General features: G+C 42.5%; 1 protein-coding gene across 1 annotated transcript in view; it reads right to left on the bottom strand.

Moving 5' to 3' along the window:
- The window catches only part of KCNH1 (potassium voltage-gated channel subfamily H member 1), a 424,393-nt gene that overhangs the window by 312,303 nt on the left and 89,859 nt on the right, over positions 1-22,231 (bottom strand). Inside the window, exon 6 of the mRNA XM_088845243.1 lies at positions 8,395-8,868. Coding sequence (XP_088701369.1) covers positions 8,395-8,868 — 474 coding nt within the window. The remainder of the gene's footprint in view (positions 1-8,394; positions 8,869-22,231) is intronic.

The raw sequence follows: 22,231 nt of genomic DNA on the forward strand, positions 1-22,231 counted from the left end.
TCTGCCTGCGATGCAGGAGCCCCTGGTTCAATTCCTGGGTCAGGAAGATCCCCTGGAGAAGGGACAGGCTGCCCACTCAGTTTCCTGGGTCATCAGATCTGCTGTTGTGGTATCCCAGTGCTTGTGTTCAAATAACCTTTATTGGGCTTCCCTGGTGGCTCAGACAGTGAAGAATCTGCCTGTAGTGCAGTAGATCCAGGTTTGATCCCTGGGTTGGGAAGATCTCCTAGAAGAGGGCATGGCAACCCACTCCAGTATTCTTGCCTAGAAAATCTCCATGGATGGAAGAGCCTGGCAGGCTACAGTCCATGGGATCACAAACTCAGACACGACCGAGTGACTAAGCGTAGGACAGGACCCTAAACAAGATTCAAGGAAATGTTGGAAACGTTGTTAGAGAATTAGAAGTAGAACTGGGGTTGGCCAAAAAAGAGACTGGGGGGAAAAAGGACAATGTGTGAGCAGAGGTGAGTCACGCACATCTGTCGAGTCTGTTTTGCTCCAATGTGCAATGCTCTCAGAGCATCACTAAGTTTTTATGCTATTTAAAGTTCTGGAATCACAGTTTCATAGTAAATCACTGCTTCCAGGAAGCCATCCAGGATTAACTTGTTCCCTTTAAAATGCTCCCCCTAGCCACTGCCCTGGTCCCCCACGCATGCCCCAAGGGGTGAGGATGATTCAGTTGTCTGTGTAGGATACAACACCTATAACCTGCTCTTCTGTTTGGAGCCTCTGCTTGATCAACAGCCACGGAGCCTCCACAGTGCTTGACATACTGTGAGCACAAGTCAGGAAGAAGACTGATGTTTTTAATTAAAATAAGAGGAAACGTCCTGTGGTGACTTGCCCTCACAGGTGAGAGGGGAGAGATGATAACGCTCCAGCATGACAACAGTAGTACCTGATATCGTCTCTGAAGTCAGACCCCAGCCACTGGCCACTGCTGGCAAGTCCCCATCATCAGAAGAGAAACACACCCCACAACAGCACTTACTGCCATGAACAAAACACTCAGATGAAACTACAAGGTGTCTGGTTTTGTCTTCCTTTTGCCAAAATAAATGGATGGTAGAAACGGGGGGCGCGCAGCACAGACACAAAAGACAGAAATGCCAAGGAAACGCGGATGAAATATGAGGCTGCTATCATACAGTTTTGGTTTTGCCTGTTGTATTAATAGACACAATTTTGTTGTTGCTATTGTTCAGTCGCTAAGTCATGTCCGATTCTCTTGCAGTCCCACGGACTGTGGCCCGCCAGGCTCCTCTGTCCATGGGATTTTTCAGGCAAGAATACTGGAGCAAGTTGCCATTTCCTCCTCCAGGGATCTTCCCGACCCAGGCAGCAAAACCACATCTCCTGTGTCTCCGGCTTTGAGAAGGCAGATTCTTTACCCCTTGAGCCACCTGGGAAGCCCATTAGACATAATAGCTTGAGTTAAACGTTTTCGGTTTTTATCCAGGAGACACCATAGGCTGCTGAGATGGGCTGGTCTGCACGCCAGCGTCTCAGTTCTTCCACGCTCTCCGTGTTCCAGGGATCCGCAGGAGGAGGAAAGCCCAGGACCTGGCCTGAATAGCCAATGCTATCAATAACAGAGTTTTTAACAGCTCTTTTGCTGTTGTGAAATACATAAAAATTATAGTATGTCCATATGATGGAATATTATTCAGAAATAAAAAGAAATAAGCTATCTGATAGTCCCCAAAATAAATGGAGGAAACTTAAGGGCTTATTTCTAAATGAAAGAAGCCCATCTGAAAAGGCTGCTGCTGCTACTGCTGCTGCTAAGTCACTTCAGTCGTGTCCGACTCTGTGTGACCCCATAGACGGAAGCCCACCAGGCTCCCCTGTCCCTGGGATTCTCCAGGCAAGAACACTGGAGTGGGTTGCCATTTCCTTCTCCAATGCGTGAAAGTGAAAAGTGAAAGTGAAGTCGCTCAGTCGTGTCCGACTCTTAGCGACCCCATAGACGGCAGCCCACCAGGCTTCTCCATTCATGGGATTTTCCAGGCAAGAGTACTAGAGTGGGTTGCCATTGCCTTCTCCTCTGAAAAAGCTACATATTATATAATCCCAACATTATGACATTCTGGGAAAGGTAAAATGATAGAGACAGTAAAAAGCGGTTGCCAAGAGCTATAGGGAAGGATGGGATGAATAGGTGGAGCACAGATGTTTAGGGCAGTGAAACTGTTCTGTATGATACAGAATGGTGGACACATGTCATTATCCATTTGTCAAAACCCAGAAAATGTATACTGCAAAGAGCGACCCCTAATGGAAACTATGGACTTCAGCTGATAATAACGCATCATATTGGCCATAATGGGGCTTCCCTGATGGCAGGCAAAGAATCTGCCTGCAATGCAGGAGACACAGGAAATGCAGGTTTGATCCCTGGGTCGGGAAGATCCCCTGGAGTAGGAAGTGGCAACCCACTCCAGTACTCTTGCCTGGAGAATCCCATGGACAGAGGAGCCTGGTGGGCTACAGCCCATGGGGTCGCAAAGAGTCAGACACGACTGAGCGACTGAGCACAGAGGCCGTAACAAGTGTACTACACTCATGCAAGGTGTTAATAACAGGGAATCTGCCGGTGGTGAAGGCAGTCTATTTCTATAAACCTAAACTGCTCTGAAAAATAGTCTATTAACAACAAATCATTGCTATTATAAACCACAGGGAGATACATAAACAAACTACAGTACATCCACACAATGCGTTGCTGAAAGTCTAGCATAGAAAACTCTCGGTCATTTCATGACTTTCAGTGAACAGCTTCCTCTGAGATTTCAGCTGGAAAAGAAGTGTCACCTATATGGGAATTGAACCAGTGTCCATCCACCTAAATAGAAACCACAGGTAAGGCCTGAAAACAACAAATCAACAGGATGATCCGTGTCCAATTTAATTTCAGCTTCAGTGATAAGGAAAGCACAGAAAAGCTAGGAATAGTGATCCTAGAAGAACCTTGGCCCTTCCGCCAAGGAGAGAGAAGGAAGACAGACAACCAGCCCTTTAGAGTTACTTCCAACCCCATGCTCACCGTCCAGCCCTACGCATATGCACTAGGGACCTCAGTTTAGGGCCACTCAGGCTGACCACTGGAACCTCTCAGCCCTTGGAGGTGGGGTGGGGGGCATGCAGAAGGGGCCAAGTTGGGAATGATTCACAGAAGCACACACTGCTTGGCTCATTCTGTCTCCAGATCTCTGAGGAGGCAGCATGACTTGCAGGGAAAAGCACAGACTTAGGAGTTATGAGACCAGAGTCCAGTTTTACTCTCTGGACAACCTGGCCCTTTCCCCTCATGTGCAAAGCAGGGATAATCTTCCCTAGAGCCACAGAAGGGTCAGGCTGAAATGGACCCATCTTACAGGTGAGGTAAACAAAGACCAAGGAGATGAAATGACTTCTATAAGTTTGCACGGCTGGAAGCTGGCAAGTCATCTTCCCCTCAGTTAAGTGCAGTTTCTTTACCACCACAGAGCTGAAACAAAGACCCTCTGCACAACAAAGAATACAGTCAATAATATTATAGAAACTTGGTATGAGGACAGATGGTTACTAGATTTAGCGCGGTGAACATTTTATAATGTTTGCAAAGGTCAAACTACTACGGACTACACCTGAAACATAATATGGCAGGTCAAATACATTTCAATAATAAAAAGACAATCTGCTTGAAAGTGTTTTGGAAAGGGAGATGCTCCGGATGAAGGGAAGTTGCTGTCAGTGCTGCTATCTTGCTGTCAGCATGCCTCGGCCCGCCTCTGCTCTGGATGAACGGCTCCCATGTGCTCCTGGCGTGTGTCAGCTGTGGCCGGCCCTAGCTGGTGGTGCTGCAGGGACGGAAGGAAGCTCTTGGCCCCAGGCCTCAGGGCACCAGACTTGTGACCTGGGTGGGGGCACAATTGCCTCCATCCCCTGTTTGCATTTCTGCACTCCACTGGCAATAAAAATTAGGATTCCTTACGTTTTGTGAATAATAATTTTATCTTTAATACATGACACACACCAGGGCAATAATCCACTAAGTCAAGGGTCCCCAGCCCCCAGGCCAGTGAGGAACCTGGCCACATAGCAGGAGGTGAACAGCAGCGGACCAGCCAGCGGAACTGCATCTGTATCTTCAACTGCTCCCCACCACTCACATTACCCGCTGAGCCCCAACTCCTGTCAGATCAGCAGTGGCGTTAGATTCTCGTAGAAGCGTGAACCCTACTGTGACCTGTGCATGAGAGGGATCTAGGCTGCTCACTCCTTATAAGGATCATCCCCAAACCAGCCCCCCTGCCCCGCAACACTGGTCCATGGAAAAAGTGTCTTCCAGGAAACCAGTCCCCGGTGCCAAAAAGGTCGGGGTTCACTGCACCAAGTGCTTGAAAGAGACCCGCTGGGCTTTTGCTGTAGCACACCCATTCCGAGCTTCCACTTACTCCGTTTCCAGACTTCTGTCCTCTCACCAGCTTAACTAACGCACAAACATATTCCCAAATGGCCTCCAAAATGGATGATTACCAACAGACTGGAGAATGACGCAAACACAGGCCATCTACATAAGTGAACCAAGCTGGGGCAAAATGGACTGCCTGTGTGGCTTAAATCATGAGGTGGGCTCTATCCAAACAGGGCTGAATTCACAATTCACAATTTAACCTAATTTCTTGACCCAAGGCTTGGGAAGGCCCAATCCTTTCACTTTAAGAGCCCTCTCCCCAGTACCCACACCTATACCCTAACCCCGACACACAGAGATGGCAAAGCCCCCACTGCCATCCGCCACTTCCGGTGGTCTCCACTGCAACACAGTTCCATTGGCATAATTAACAGGACACCAGAGAGAGGTCTGCTCCATTATTGTTTAGGAGAAATGAATCAATAATTCCCTATTTCTCCCCACTCTCTAGTCTTAGATGAGCAACCCCACAGCAGAGCCTTGGGAAGAAGACAATGTATGGTGAATTAATCAGAACTCTTCTAGTGAAGTGATTTCCCCCATATAACCCAGGTTCAACAGGTGGGGCGCCCTTCATGGCCTCTCCAACCTCCTCTAAGCACCAGCAGCCCTTCGTACCCACTGATTTAATGGTGCCTTTTAACACAAAGGCCTGTGCCTGGAAAATGGTGCTGTCCCTTGGTGAGCATCTTAAACTGTCCATCTCATCACCAACCCACCTGCTTCAGGGAAACTGCAGCTTCATGGTACCCAACATCCAGCCTCCCCATCACAACAACCAAGCCAAGGGTGAACCACACACATCAGGAACTTCTCGGTCACTTCTGACTCAATAGTAACCTTCTGTGTTTTCTCCCTATTTTACCAAAATTGTCACGGAACAGATCCAGGGAATATGACTCATTCAAGATGGTGCAGCCAATCATATGGTGACAGTAATAATGAGTCCCCTTGTGATTCTTCTCTGTTCTGTCTGTGAGTTAAGAGGGTTAAACCATATGACAGTTCTACTGGGCTCTGACCTCCAGTAGGTCTACTTATCATGAAAAGAAAGGGATGTTGCTCAGTCGTGTCTGACTCTTTGCCACCCCATGGACTGTAGCCTACCAGGCTCCTCTCTTCATAGAATTTTCCAGGCAAGAGTACCGGAGTGGGTTGCCATTTCCTTTTCTAGGGGATCTTCCCAACACAGGGATCAAACCCGGGTCTCCCATATTGCAGGCAGACACTTTACCATCTGAGTAACCTGCTAAATATTCCCCTCCCACTCTACCTTCCTTCAACTTCCACCAAAGATAGGAAGTCAGGGTGCTGAGTCTCTCATTTTTATAGTCAGTCTGGAGGTGAGACTAACACCAGGGATTCTGAACACACCAGGTTTTGCAGCTGACAGGGAACTAAAATCCATAGCCCAAATGCCATGCTTTCAGGCAGGTGAGGTGGTATCATCCCCTAGCTGCAGCTAGGAAAACTGGGACCCAGAAAGGCTAAATGATGCACACAAGGTTCCCAGCTGTCCTTACAGGTGAGACTAAGAGGACCAGCAGCCAAATCTCCAGTATTCTTGTGTTTCCCCAAGTCTACCAGAACTATTACGGAAAGGTTTTATTTCAGGTGTGAGCCAAAGCTCCGAAAGGAGTTATCAAATATAAAGCCAAGTCTTTACAGAAGCAAATCATAACTATAACCTCTTAATGTTCACATTACTATCCATGATCAAGAAACAGTTGTAAGAACTTGAATGCTAAAACCCTTTGCCAACTATTAATAGAAAGCTCTAGAGAAATTACAGCTTCCCAGGTGGCTCATTGGTAAAGAATTCACCTGCCAATGCAGTAGCCACAAGAGATGTGAGTTCGATCCCTGGGTCAGGAAGATCCCAAGACGTAGGAAATTGCAACCAACTCCAGTATTGTTGGCTAGAAGATCCCATGAACAGAGAAGCCTGGAGGGTTACAGTCCATGGGGTTGCAAAGAGTCGGACAGGACTGAGGGACTGATCACAGAGAAATTATAATTTCCCTATCTACAATAGATTTCACGAATCTGGACACCAGAAACCATGTCAAGGGTACTCACAATTAACGGCAAAGGAATTCTAACCCAATATACACAGTGCATGGGAAGAAGCTCTATGCTCTGCTAACCTACAAGGTAGTCTTGACACATTTACATATGTGTTTACAGCTCTGCCAGTGTTTCATAAGAAATTACAGAAGCCAAAGAACTGTTCTATTTATCTGCAAAATTTCAATGCCATTACTGTAAATAGCAAATGGTTTATTTTTAAAACTCAACCAGTATTTTTAAAGTTAAAACTCATTTCCCATATGTGCATAAGAAGCTCTTTTAGGTTGAAATAATCAGTTAAATTATCTAAGCCAAAATGATCATATTTTCCTCTCTAACTAACATAAATTTGCTAGAAATGTACTCACAGAGAAAAATAGCACTCCCAACGTGTACTAAAATTCACATTTAAGAATCCCAATGTTCACTTTAGGAATGATTTCACTCTTCTAAATGATCAGTCTCGACTCATTTAATCCCCCTACAAAATCCACACAAGCCACCCGGAGCATGATTTCTCAGGATTTTAAAGTCTGTTAAAACACACCACCCAGATGAAAACAGGGCATGTCCTGAGTCTGGAACGTCTGAACACCCTTCACTGGAGAGCAAATAGTAGGAAGCTGGATGCTCAGGCAGGGGCTGGGATCCTCACGCATTGCTGGCCCTGATGCGAAGGTGAAAGGCATCACTATGCCACCAGCAAGACACAGGGTCACTGGCAGACCCTGTTATCCTGGCAGGGAACTGGCTGTCCCTTCCCTCTATGTCAAGGCTGAGTCCTACTAGCCCTTTAGCCCCAAGAGCGTATCTTGCCTCACTTTAGCCTCCCAGTGACTTCCCGATGACCCATCCAGACAGCAGCACAGCCACACTGAGACCTCCGCAACCTGAGGCAGTTGAGGGCCACTGCTATCTGAGGCTGAAGACTTACTTACCAGGTGTACTGCCACCTAAATGGTCAACTGAAGGGTAGGGGAAAAAAATACATCAATTCTCACAGAACACTCAAACTAGATAAGAACCTGACATTTTCCTTTGCCGTGATATGACGCCCTTGCTTTTTCAAAGGAGAAAATCACTTTAACCAGCCAAGTGGCCCCTTCCTGCTGCAACACGTCCCAGCACCCATTCACTGACTCTTTCAGCACGTCCTGATTTTAGCCCGTTTCAGAGCATTTATATTCTTTTAATTCCTCCCATAACAACCCAAAGCAGTGTAGTCCAGTAACACTCTCCTCTTGCCTGACTTAACCACAAGAGTCAGACTTAACCACAGCCTGACTACCTCAGCAAATTTAGGCAAGGGAGAGCATAGACAATTGAATGCCATTGGTCACCTGAAAAATTCATTTTAGTGAAGAAACAACTCATTGTTTCCCAACATTTACCAGAGAAAAAGGAAAAATAAAGGCAAGCAATCTTAGGGGAGAGCAGCATCCCTGTTTTCAAGAGTTAATTAGTTTTGAAACAGCCAAAGGACAGCAGCAGAAAACAGAAAAGTCCCCATAATGAGAATAATCAGTTGGTAGGCATTCAGCAATTGCATACCAAGTGTAAGATTCACCAGTGCAATGGCAATGCATGCCTGCTTCTGCAGCCCAACCTCCCAAGCCAGCAGCTTGCACTCCACATGGAGTAAGAGAGAAGCCTCTGGCCTCCTCCACACCCATCCACTGACATGCAGGGTTCTCCACACCTCCAACGGACAAGAACAGCAGACAAGGATACCAAGCATCATGCTCCCTCTGTTTCAGACACCAGTCGAACTAATTTCCACCCATTCAAGTACTCTTCTGTTGAGCATCCACAATTAACTTAAAGACATGACAACAAGGTCTGAGATTTGAGGGATGTACCTGACTCTCTCTCCCCTCCAGGGGTGGTGGAATCTGATCAGCAAAACCAATCTTCCCTGGATCACCCATAAAGGCACTAACCTCATCCACGTTCTCAAAAGCGTTGATGACATCATAGGGCAAACAGGACAGAAGGTCAATCACAAACCACGTCTTCAGGTAGTTCATGCGAATGAGTTTGGGGTCGGAAATCACCTCCCCAGCGGGTCCAACAAAAGTGGTGTGAAAATTCAGCACAATGTCCACCAAAAATATTACATCCACGATGCTATCCACAACCAACCAGGCCACGTTGTTCTGCCTGGTTTTAAAGGATACATTGTAAGGAACCAGGATGGCTGTGTAGAAGGTTAAGATCAGGATGATCCAATCCCACGTGGTCTTAAAAACACAGTAATGTAAGATGATGTGCGGGGGAGTCTTTGGTGCCTCTTGCTTGTACTGGGGAAGGATGTCTGAGCCCAGCTGCAGAACCTGTGAGGAAAAATACAGCCAAGAGAGAACCAAGTGAGGATTTCATCGCAAGCATCAAACCAGTCAGCCTCTGTCACGGACAAACACTCATGACATTCCAGACGGATCAGGAGGTACAAAAACAGGAACTGGAGGGCTATGGGAGAATGGAGTAAGCACTGTAATATAAACGATCGTAATGAAACAATAAATATACTGAGGACCTCACAGACATTGATTACCTCACAATTCTAAACACAACCTTGTTTGATTAGCTAGTTATTATTCCATGTCACAAGAGAGAGACTGGGGCACAAGACAATTAAGCAACTTTACTCAACAAATATTGATTATTCTGTGCCCAGAATTGTTCTACACACTGGGCAAATAGCAATGAAGGAAACAGCATGATTCTTGTTCTTGGAGAGGTTAGTCTAGTAGACAAATCAAGACAATATCAAATTGTAAGAAGAGCTAAATAGAGTGGATATATGTTTATGTATAACTGGATCACTTTGCCGTACAGAAGAAATTAACACAACACTGTAAATCAACTATACTCCAATAAAAATTAATTTAAAAGAAAGAAAATGCGGACAACAATAGTACCTACCTCATAGGGTTGCTGCAATGATTAAATATGTTAATATATGCATAGAGTTTTAAATTACTGTTGTTATTTTTGTTTAATTGCTAGGTTGTGTCCGACTTTTCTGCAACCCCATGGTCTGTAGCCCACCAGGCTCCTCTGTCCATGGGATTCTCCAGCAAGAATACTGAATTGAGTTGCCATTTCCTTTTCCAGGGGATCTTCCTGACTCAGGGATCGAATGCTTGTCTCCGGCATTGCAGGTGGATTCTTTACCACTGAGCCAACAGGGATACCCACAGAGCTTAAAATAGTGGCTAATAAAGAATAAGTGTTTTATAATAATGATGATAACAACAATAACTTCATCACAGGTTGCTGTCAGGTATAAATTAGACAACATACATTAAAGTAGCTAGAAAATAAATCTGAGTACTTGTAAAAAAAATAAATTTAAAGTATCCTTAAATTTTGCTATTGACAAATTTTAATCAAATGATTGTGACTGTATTCTAATAAAACTACGTACAATGAAATTTTACTTTCAAAAAATAAGAGGCTGGGGAACACACAGTGTTTTGATAGAATGTGACTTGAGGAATAGGGGAAAGACAGTGTTTGGACTAAAACCTGAATGAAAGCAAGACACCAGTCATTCAAACTTTGGATGAAAAGTATCCAAGATAGAGAAGATAACTGGTGTAATGGCCTCAGGGTAGGACAAGTGAGATATTTTAAGGAAAGGAAGAAAGTCCTTTCCTTAAAATATCATTAGTATAACTAACGCATACTAAACAAGAGGGAAAGGGGTGCTATGCAACTCAATGGGGAAGCAGAAACCAAACCATGCAGACCCCAGTGGGCCATGGGAGGTACTGGATTTTATTATCAGTGTAGCTGGAGGGTCCTGAGTAAGACAGTAATAATCGGATGCATGTTTCTGAAAGAATGAATTGAGGCAGAGGATTAGAGGGAAGAACAGAATCGGAGAACTTACTGGTATAGTCTGGGGAGAGGAGAGGGTGATAGAGAAAAGTAATCCAATTTTGGATGTATTTTTGAAGTAAAACCAACTGGACTTGCTATTGGCTGGAAAGTAAAGGAAAGCTAGAAGGGGTACTCATTACTTTATTCCCAAAATACAGCACAGTGACTGGTCCACAGTAGGCAGTACAGGCCAATTTTTAAGTGAATGACTGAGCTTCAAGGTCATATAGATTGCAAAAGATGGGACCAGGATCCCAAATGAGATCTAGCTGGATTAAAAACATGTGCTACTTCACAGCAAGATTATATTTCCCTAAATAACAGGCTTTTAAGGAATCAGATTCAGTAAACAATGAAGTATAGAGAAGCCTGGCTCCAAGAAAGTATTGAGCATGGTTCTCACCCTCAATAATCAAAGGCAAGAAGCTCTGTTTTTAGAAGCCAGGCCAAGTTGGAAGGGACCCACCATACACGTCCCCCGGCTGCTCCTTTGTGGCACTTATGTGGTTTTTAGAAACATCTAGGTGAAACTTCCCCTTATGTCATGGGAACATCTTTGTACCTCTAGAGGATAAAGATCCCTTGTGCTGTGCTTAGTCACTCAGTCATGTCTGACTCTCTTATGGACTGTAGCCCACCAGGCTCCTCTGTTCATGGGGATTCTCCAGGCAAGAATACTGGAGTGGATTGCCATGTCCTCCTCCAGGGGATCTTCCCAACCTAGGGATCGAACCCAGGTCTTCTGCATTGTAGGCAGATTCTTTACCATCTGAGCCACCAGGGAAGCCCAGGAATACTGGAGTGGGTAGCCTATCCCTTCTCCAGGGGATCTTCCCGACCCAGGAATCCTGACCTATTGCAGGTGGATTCTTTACCAGCTGAACTACCAGGGAAGTTCAAAAGATCCCTTCAATTCAGTCGCTCAATCGTGTCCGACTCTTTGCGACCCCATGAATCACAGCACGCCAGGCCTCCCTGTCCATCACCAACTCCCGGAGTTCACTCAAACTCATGTCCATCGAGTCGGTGATACCATCCAGTCATCTCATTCTGTCGTCCCCATCTCCTCCTGCCCCCAATCCCTCCCAGCATCAGAGTCTTTTCCAGTGAATCAACTCGTCGCATGAGATGGCCAAAGTATTGGAGTTTCAGCTTTAGCATCTGAATGTGAAATAATCTGAATATCTCTGGTCCCCCTCTGATTGGCCCCAAGCCTTAAAGGTGAGAAAAAGAAAGCTATAAATTCACAGAGGGCCCAGTGTGTAGTTGGGGTATGAAAATTGTTTCTACCTGTCCCACCAATGCACATAGCTCTTTGGGATTTTAACTTTCCTTCCCCATGGAAAGCAATTTGCACAAGTTTGATTAAGGATACTTGGACCTGAGACCTCAGGTAGGAAAAGTGATTGGCCTGTTAGAATAAAACAAGTAAAAGCAAACTGAATGAGACTTCTGCTTTCAGAAATAAGGAGTAGACATACTTTTCCCTATTCCTCACTCTGCTCAGCATGGTCAGTCACTCAGTTGTGTCCGACTCTTTCCAATCCTATCAACTGTAGCCCACCAGGCTCCTCTGTCCATGGAATTCTCCAGGCAAGAATACTGCAGCAGGTTGCATTTCCTACTCCAGAGGATCATCCTGACCCAGGGACCCAACCCGCGTTCCCTGCATCTCCTGAATTGGGAGGTGAATTCTTTACAACTGAGCCACCTGGAAAGCCTGATTCCTTGCTCTAAGTACCTCAAAAAGCTCTAGACATTTAAAAAACAAAAAAATTACATTAAACAAACATTAAACTATTCTGAATGGTGGAGAAAGGAAAGCAAACTGGCTAGGAATAACACAGTGGTGAATTCTCTGGCTTTCTTTTCTGCCTCATATATTCCTAGACTTGGAGCTGAAGAAGGCAGCAACATGAAAATATCAGTGGGTGTAGACAGAAAGAGTCCCAACAAAAGCCCAGTCTCTCTCGCAGAAAAACTGGGAAGGGGGCCTCAAAAGACAGAACACTTTAGAGAATAATTGCTCTACCTGTCAAAACACAATAGAAAACCTGTGGCCCCACTCCCATCTAGGCCAGCAAGGGCTACTAGGAAGCCTAGATTTCCCCCTTCTTGAGGCTGCAGTGAAGCATGCAGCCTCCACTTTGTTCCTACTTGAGTATTACCAGAGAAGGCCCAGCAGGGAGCACAGACTTCCTTTCACTTCCCCCAGCAGCAATGAGGCCCACCACCACTACAATGCAGAAAGGGATCAATGTGAGCTCAGCAGGGAGCTCTTACTCTTAAGCTCACCCATCAATAACAAGGAGCCCTATCAAGTGTCAGAGGAGGCTGAGTTGGAAGCTCAGACTTCTACCCCAACCTGGTAGAAATGAGTGGATGCCTACTCCTTCCTCTATCTGTATCTGTGTCAAAAGTAGCCACTCAAAACCAAAGGTTTAAGATCCAGTCTCAAAATGCAATATCCAAAATGGCCATTTCAACAAAAAAATCAGTCACTATACCAAGAATCAAGAAAACGCCAAACTGACTGAAAAACAGAAAATCAATTGATGCCAAGAATCAAATGACAAAGATGTCAGAAATATCTGACAAAGATGTTCAAACATCCATCGTAAAAAATGCTTGAATGGGCAATTACAGACACACTTGAAAGAAATGAAAAATCAGAAAGTCTCAGAAATAGCAAATAAACAGAAAAGAAATAGCCAAGAAACAGAAAGTCTCAACCAAAGAGAGAACACATAAACCAAATAGAAATTTTAATACCAAAAACTATGACAACTAATTTTTAAAATTCAATGGATGGGATCAACAGCAGAATGGAGGGGACAGAGGAAAGAAACAGTGAATTTAAAGACAAAACAATAGAAATTACCCAATCTAAACAACAGACACAGAAAGGCACGTCACATGATGATAAAAAGGTAAATTCTCCAACACGATATAGAAACCCTAACGCATATGCACCAAACACAAAAGTCCCAAGCATACGTGAAGCAAACACCGATTGAGAGATGAAGCGCACAGATCTACACACTTCTTTTTCAACCTCTGATAGAACAACTAGACAGAAAGTAAGCAAGGGTACAGAAGAACTCAATGACAATGTCAGCCAACAGAACTTAAGCAACATTTATAAAACGCTCCACCCAACAAGAATCTGCAGAATACACATTCTACGCAAGTGCACATGGAACATTATTCAAGATAGACCATACACCAGTCCATAAAACAAACCTTGGCAAATTTAACAGAATTTAAATCACACAAGGTATATTCTCTGACTATAATGGAATCAAACTAGAAATCAATAACAGAAAGATAAGAGGAAAACATCCAAATACTTGGAACTAAATATCTAACACTTGGAAACAATACAATTCTAAATAATCTATGATCTAAAGAAGAAGAAGTCTCAAGGGAAATTTAAAAATATGTTGAACTCAGTGAAAATGAGAACATAACATATAAAAATTTGTGTGATGCTGCTAAAGCAGTACTGAAAGGCAATTTTATAGCAGTTAAATATATGCATAAGAAAAAAGAAAAAGTCTCAGATCAATAATGTGCATTCTCACATCAAGAACTTATAAAAGAGCAAAATAAAACTAAATCAGTAAGCAGAAAGAAGGAAATAATGAATAGAAATCAATGAAATTGACAATAGGAAAACAACAGAGAAAATCAGTGGTTTTTAAAAATAAATAAAACCTATAGCAAGACTGAAAAAAAAAAGCCACAAATTACCAACATCAGAAATGAAACAGGAAATACAAATATAAACTGTAGACACCCAAAATATAATAGGGAATGCCACAAACAACTCTACACATAAAAATTTTACTACTTAAATGAAATGGTCCTTGAAAAATACAAATTACCACAATTCATATCCCTATAAACTATGAGAAAATTGAATTCATAATTTTAAAACTTCTAAAAGAAATCTCCAGGTCCAGATGGTTTTAATGATATCAAAATTTAACCAAGAATTAATGACAATTCTTCCAGAAAACAAAAGTAAAAGGAGTACTTCTCAATTCATTTTGTGAAGCTAGTATTACCCTGATTCCAAACCCAGACAAAGACAGTACCAAAAAAGACAGACTAATATCACTGATAAATATAGCTGCAAAAATCCTTAACAGTAACAAATAGTCAGCAATATATAAAAAGAATGACCAAGTGGGTAAATTCCAAGGCTGGAAAGCAAATTCAATATTGAAAAATGAATCAATGTAATAAAAAAAATTGACAATATTCAACATTTATTCATGATAAAAACTCAGAAAGAAATAGGAATAGAGGAAATTTTCTTCAACTTGATAAATAGCATCTATAAAAACCTAGAGCTAACATCATATTTAATGGTCAAAGACTGAAACCTTTCCCCCTAACATCAAGAACAGGGGAAAATATCAGCTTTCACTACTCTTATTCAATATAGTGCTGCCTCTGCAATAGGCAAAAAAGGGAGAGAAAAAGAGAGCAAAAAGAAAAAGAAAAGGAATAAAAGGCATTCAGATTTGGTAGAAGGAAATAAAAATATTCCTATTTGCAAATGACATAATGGGATACATAGAATATCCCAAGGAATCTACACTCAAACTCCTAGAGTTAGTGAGTGAGTTCAGCAAGGTCATATAAGATAAACATACAAAACTCATCGTATTTCTTACACTAGAAATGAAGACCAATGTTATACAATACCATTTATAATCACTCAGAAAAACACTTAAGTATAGGTATAATAAGCTTCCCAGGTGGCTCAGCAGTAAACAATCCACCTGTCAATGCAGGAGACCCAGGTTGGATCCCTGAGTTGGGAAGATCCCCTGGAGTAGGAGATGCAACCTGTTCCAGTATTCTTGCCTGGAAAATTCTATGGACAGAGGAGTCTGGCAGGCTACAGTCCGTGGGGTCGCAAAGAGTCAGACATGACTGAGTGACTGAGCACACAGATATAATAAAACACGCCAAAACAAAAGCAAAAAGGCTGACTAAAGAAAGATTAGAGGAGATATAAATAAATGGAGACATATGTAAATTAGAAGAATTCAACATACTAAAGATTTCCATTCTCTCCAAATGGATATCGGATTAGCATAATTTCTATCTAAATGCCAACAAGAGTTGTTGTAAATATCCACAAGACTATTCTAGAAGTTACACGGCAAGGCAAAGGAATGGGAATAGATAGAACAATTTTAAATAAGAATAAAGTGGGAGGAATCAGCCTAGTCAATTTCAGGGCTTAGTATATAGCAAAGTAACGAAGACAGTGTGATACTGATAGAAAAATAGACTCACAGATTAATGGAACAGACAGTGAACCCAGAAACAGACCCACACAAATACTCAACTGATTTTTTACAGTGGTGCAGAAAGCAATTCAGTGGAGGAAAGACAGCCTTTTCCACAAATGATGCTGAAGCAAAGGACATTCACAGGCAGGAAAAAAAAAAATGAGACTCAAAATGTCTTACACCTTACATAAAAATGGGCTTCCTTTGTGGCTCAGATGGTAAAGAATTGCCTGTAATGCTGGAGACCCAGGTTTAATCTCTGGGTCAGCAAGATACTCTGGATAAGGAAATGGCAACCCACTCCAGTATTCTTGCCTGGAGAATTCTATGGACAGAGTAGGCTGGTGGGTTACAGTCCCAGGTGTCACAAAGAGACAGACACAGATGATTGACCAACACTTACATAAAAATTATCTCAAAACAGATTGTAGGCTTAAATGTAAAATTATAAAATTTTCAGAGAAAAACATTTAAGAAAATCTTTAGGACTCAGGGTAGGTATTTTTAGACTTGAACCCAAAGCACAATACATGAAAGAAAAAAAATGAATAAATTGGACACTACCAAAAGTTAACAGTTTTGCCTTGCAGAAGACTCTGTTAGAAGTACAGAAACACAAGCTATGTACAACTTGGAAAAAAGATTTGCAAATCACATATTCAACAAAGAAATAGGATCCATGATATACATAATTTACAATACAAAAATCTCAAAACTCAACAATAAAATACAATCGAGTCAGTTCAGTTAAGTTCAGTTGCTCAGTCAAATCCGACTCTTTGCGACCCCATGGACTGCAGAAGGCCAGGCCTCCCTGTCCATCACCAACTCCCGGAGTTTACTCAGACTCATGTCCATTGAGTCGGTGACGCCATCCAACCATCTCATCCTCTGTCATCCCCTTCTCCTCCCACCTTCAATCTTTCCCAGCATCAGGGTCCTTCCAAATAAGTCAGTTCTTCCCAGCAGGTGGCCAAAGTATTGGAGTTTCAGCTTCAGCATCAGTCCTTCTAATGAATATTCAGGACTGATTTCCTTTAGGATGGACTAGTTGGATCTCCTTGCAGTCCAAGGGACTCTCAAGAGTCTTCTCCAACACCACAGTTCAAAACCATCAATTCTTTGGTGCTCAGCTTTCTTTATAGTCCAACTCTCACATCCACACATGACTACTGGAAAAACCATAGCTTTGACTAGACAGACTTTTGTTGGCAAAGGAATTTCTCTGCTTTTTAATATGCTGTCTAGGTTGGTCATAACTTTCCTTCCAAGGAGCAAGCGTCTTTTAATTTCATGGCTGCAGTCACCATCTGTACTGATTTTGGAGCCTCAACAAAATAAAGTCTGCCACTGTTTCCACCGTTTCCCCCCATCTATTTGCCATGAGGTGATGGGACTGGATGCCTTGATCTTAGTTTTCTGTATGTTGAGCTTTAAGCCAAATTTTTCACTCTCTTCTTTCACTTTCAACAAGAGGCTCTTTAGTTCTTCCTCAATTTCTGCCGTAAAGGTGGTGTCATCTGCATATCTGAGGTTACTGATATTTCTCCCGGCAATTTTGATTCCAGCTTGTGTTTCATCCAGCCCAGCATTTCTCATGATGTACTCTGCATATAACTTAAATAAGCAGGGTGACAATATACAGCCTTGACATACTCCTTTCCCAATTTGGAACCAGTCTGTTGTTCCATGTCTAGTTGTAACTGTTGCTTCCAAACCTGCATAAAGATTTCTCAAGAGGCAGGTCAGGTGGTCTGGTATTCCCATCTCTTTCAGAATTTTCCACAGTTTGTGGTGATCCACACAGTCAACGACTTTCGCATAGTCAATAAAGCAGAAATAGATGTTTTTCTGGAACTCTCTTTGCTTTTTCAATGATCCAGTGGAAGTTGGCAATTTGATCTCTGGTTCCTCTGCCTTTTCTAAATCCAGCTTGAACATCTGGATGTTCACAGTTCATTGTGCACTGTATTGTTGAAGCCTGGCTTGGAGAATTTTGAGCATTACTTTACGAGCATGTGAGATGAGTGCAATTGTGCAGTAGTCTGAGCATTCTTTGGCATTGCCTTTCTTTGGGATTGGAATGAAAACTGACCTTTTCCAGTCCTGTGGCCACTGCTGAGTGGTCCAAATTTGCTGGCATATTGAGTGCAGCACTTTCACAGCATCATCTTTTAGGATTTAAAACAGCTCCACTGGAATTCCATCACCTCCCCTAGCTTTGTTCATAGTGAGCTTCCTAAGGCCCAGTTGACTTCACATTCCAGGATGTCTGCCTCTAGGTGAGTGATCACACCATCATGATTATCTGAGTCGTGAAGATCATTTTTGTACAGTTCTTCTGTGTATTCTTGCCACCTCTTCTTAATATCTTCTGCTTCTGTTAGGTCCATACCATTTCTGTCCTTTATCGAGCCCATCTTTGCATGAAATGTTCTCTTGGTATCTCTAATTTTCTTGAAGAGATCTCTAGTCTTTCGTATTCTGTTGTTTTCCTCTATTTCTTTGCATTGATCGCTGAGGAAGGCTTTCTTATCTCTCCTTGCTATTCTTTGGAACTCTGCATTCAAATGGGTATATCTTTCCTTTTCTCCTTTGCTTTTCACTTCTCTTCTTTTCACAGCTATTTGTAAGGCCTCCTCAGACAGCCATTTTGCTTTTTTGCATTTCTTTTCCATGGGGATGGTCTTGATCCCTGTCTCCTGTACAACATCATTTACCTCCATCCATAGTTCATCAGGCACTTTATCAGATCTAGTCCCTTAAATCTATTTCTCACTTCCACTGTATACTCATAAGGGATTTGATTTAGGTCACACTTGAATGGTCCAGTGTTTTTCCCTACTTTTCAATTTACCTGAATTTGGCAATAAGGAGTTCATGATCTGAGCCACAGTCAGCTCCTGGTCTTGTTTATGGTGACTGTATAGAGCTTCTCCACCTTTGGCTACAAAGAATATAATCAATCTGATTTCGGTATTGACTGTCTGGTGAAGTCCATGTGTAGGGTGTTTTCTTGTGTTGTTGGAAGAGGGTGTTTGCTATGACCAGTGTGTTCTCTTGGCAAAACTCTATTAGCCTTTGCCCTGCTTCATTCTGCACTCCAAGGCTAAATTTGCCTGTTATTCCAGGTGTTTCTTGACTTCCTATTTTTGCATTCCAGTCCCCTATAATGAAAAGGACATCTTTTTTGGGTGTTAGTTCTAGAAATTCTTTTGGTCTTCATAGAACCATTCAACTTCAGCTTCTTCAGCGTTGCAGGTCCGGGCATAGACCAGTCAGAAGCATAAAGCTCCTAGAGGCTAACATAGGCAGCACATTCCCTAACATAAATCACGGCAAGATTCTCTATGATGCACCTCCTAGAATAATGGAAATAAAAACAAAAATAAACAAATGGGACCGAATTAAACTTAAAAGCTTTTGCACAGCAAAGAACTATAAGGTGAAAAGACAACCCTCAGAATGGGAGAGAATAAAGCAAATGAACCAGCTGACAAAGTATCAATACCCAAAATAAACAAGCAGCTCATACAGCTAAATACCAGGAAACAACCCAATCAAAAAGTGGGAAGAAGACCTAACTAGACATTTCTCCAAAGAAGACATGCACTTGGCTGATAAACATATGAAAAGATATTCAACATCATTCATTATTAGGGAAATGTGAATGAAAACCACATGAGGTATCACCTCATGGCCATCATAAGAAACCTGCAAATAATAGATGCAGGAGAGGGTGTGGAGAAAGGGGAACCCTCTTGCGCTCTTGGTGGGATTGTAAATTGATACAGGCACTATGGAGAACAGTGTGGAGATTCCTTAAAAAAAACTAGGAATAAAACTACCAGAGGACCCAAAAATCCCACTACTGGGGATATGCTCCTAAAAAACCATAACTGAAAACGACACTTGTAGCCCAGTGTTCACTGCAGCTTTATTTACAATAGCTAGGACACGGAATCAACCTAGATGTCCATCAACAGATAAGTGGATAAAGAAGCTGTGGTACATATGTCCAACAGAATATTCAATTCAATTGCTCAGTCGTGTCCGACTCTTTGCAACCCCATGAATCACAGCACGCCAGGCCTCCCTGTCCATCACCAACTCCCAGAGTTCACTCAAACTCATGTCCATCGAGTCAGTGATGCCATCCAGCCATCTCATTCTCTGTAGTCCCCTTCTCCTCCAACCCCCATCCCTCCCAGCATCAGTCTTTTCCAGTGAGTCAACTCTTCGCATGAGGTGGCCAAAGTACTGGAGTTTCAGCTTTAGTATCAGTCCTTCCAATGAACACCCAGGACTGATCTCCTTTAGAATGGACTGGGTGGATCTGCTTGCAGTCCAAGGGACTCTCAAGAGTCTTCTCCAACACCACAGTTCAAAAGCATCAATTCTTTGGCATTCAGTTTTCTTTATAGTCCAACTCTCACATCCATACATGACTACTGGAAAAACCATAGCTTTGATGAGATCGATCTTTGTTGGCAAAGTAATGTCTCTGCTTTTTAATATGCTGTCTAGGTTGGTCATAACTTTCCTTCCAAGGAGTAAGCGTCTTTTCATTTCATGGCTGCAATCAGCATCCGCAGTGATTTTGGAGTCCAAAAAAATTACTCAGCCATGAAAAGGAATGCATTTGAGTCAGTTCTAATGAGGTGAATAAATGTACAGCCTATTATACAGAGTCAGAAAGAGAAAAACAAATATCATATATTAACGCATGTGTACGGAATCTAGAAAGATGGTACTGATGAACCTGTTTGCAGAGCAGCAATGGAGACACAGACATAGAAAACAGACTTGTAGACACAATAGGGGAAGGAGAGGGAGGGACAAATTGAAACGGTAACATTGAAAGGTATACAGTGTGTGTGTGTGTGTGTGTGTGTGTGTGTGTGTGTGACATTACCATATGTAAAACAGATAACCATTGGGAATTTGCTATATGATGCAGAGAGCTCAAACCTCATGCTCTGTAACAACCTCTAGGGTGGGATGGGGTGGGAGGTGGGAGTGAGTTTCAGGAGGAAGGGGATATACATGTAACTATGGCTGATTCATGTTGATGTATGGCAGAAATCAACACAATATTGTAAAGCAATTTGGGCCAATGAAATGTATTTTTTTAATGAGATTAAAAAAAAAGAAAACATAGCATTTACATTAAAAAAGAAAGTACAAAATATGACTTTGAAAAAAAGAAAGAAATGAGCAAAAATTATGAAAGGACATGTTCCCCAAGAGGATACACAGATAGCAAATACATGAAAAGATGTTCACATCATTAGCCATCAGGGAAATGCAACGAGATATCACTATTTATGTATCACAACAGCTAAAATAAAAAATAGCATCTGATAACATCAAATGCTGGTGAGACTGCAGAGAAGCTGGATTTCTCATATATCACTAATGGAAATGTAAAATGATACAGCCACTCCAGAAAAGAGTTTGGCAGTTTATTAAACAACAAAATATGCAACAGTAATTATACTCCTGGGCATTTATCCCAGAAAAACAAAAATTTAGATTCAAACAAAAACCTGTACATCAATGCTCACAGTAAGTTTATCTGTAATACCAAAAAACAGAATTGGCCTAGATGTCCTTCAAGAGATGAACAGTTAAACTGTGGCACATCCATACCACAGACTACCACTCAGTAATAAAAAGCTGCCACTACTGATTCACCCAACAAGCTGGATGTAAATCCAGAGATTACAAAGCCTCAGACAACATACTACATGGTTCCATTTATACAACATCCTTGAAATGACAAAGTCATAGAAATACTGAACAAATCAGTGTTTCCCAGGGGTTTAAGGAGGGGGTGAGGGCAAGAAGAGTGTGGCCATAAAAGGGCAACATGAGTGATTATGGTGATGAAAGCATTCTATATCTTGACTGCACCAATGTCAATATCCTGGCCATGATACTGAACTACGGTTTTGCAGGAAGTTACCATCAGGGGAACTGAGTAAAGAGCACGTGGGATCTCTGTATGATTTCTTAAAACAGCACATCAATCTACAATCACCTCAAATTAAGTTCAATTGTTTAAACAGTTAACTGACGAGAGATGAATCACAAGCATTGTAAGGAAGGAGTCCTGGGCGTGGAGCTGAGTGAAAGGCAGGGGAGAGGGAGGTGAGTTAGTTAGGAGTTTACTGTATGTTTGCAAGATACAATCTGGGCAAAAAGACCATTCAGCAAGAACTCAGAAGAAGCCACAAGTACACAGCCACCTGCTGACCGCTCACCAGAGTTGCCTGGAGTTCCACGGAGGAAATGTCCTCTTACAGAAAAAGCGGCTGCTCCTGTGACAGTCCGATAAAATCCACAATGATTCCCAAGTAAGATTTCCCATTCTGAAGCTTTCAGGGCACTATTAGGCCCTGCTTCAGTGACACCTGAGTCAATACTGTCCTCAGACCTCCCAACAGTGCTGCTGACCACAGACTCGCCCTCTGAGGCTACTCCAACCACATGT

This window comes from Moschus berezovskii, chromosome 17 (assembly GCF_049115385.1).
Source record: "Moschus berezovskii isolate FMDL1 chromosome 17, NW_MosBer_1.0, whole genome shotgun sequence".
Lineage (NCBI taxonomy): Eukaryota > Metazoa > Chordata > Mammalia > Artiodactyla > Moschidae > Moschus > Moschus berezovskii.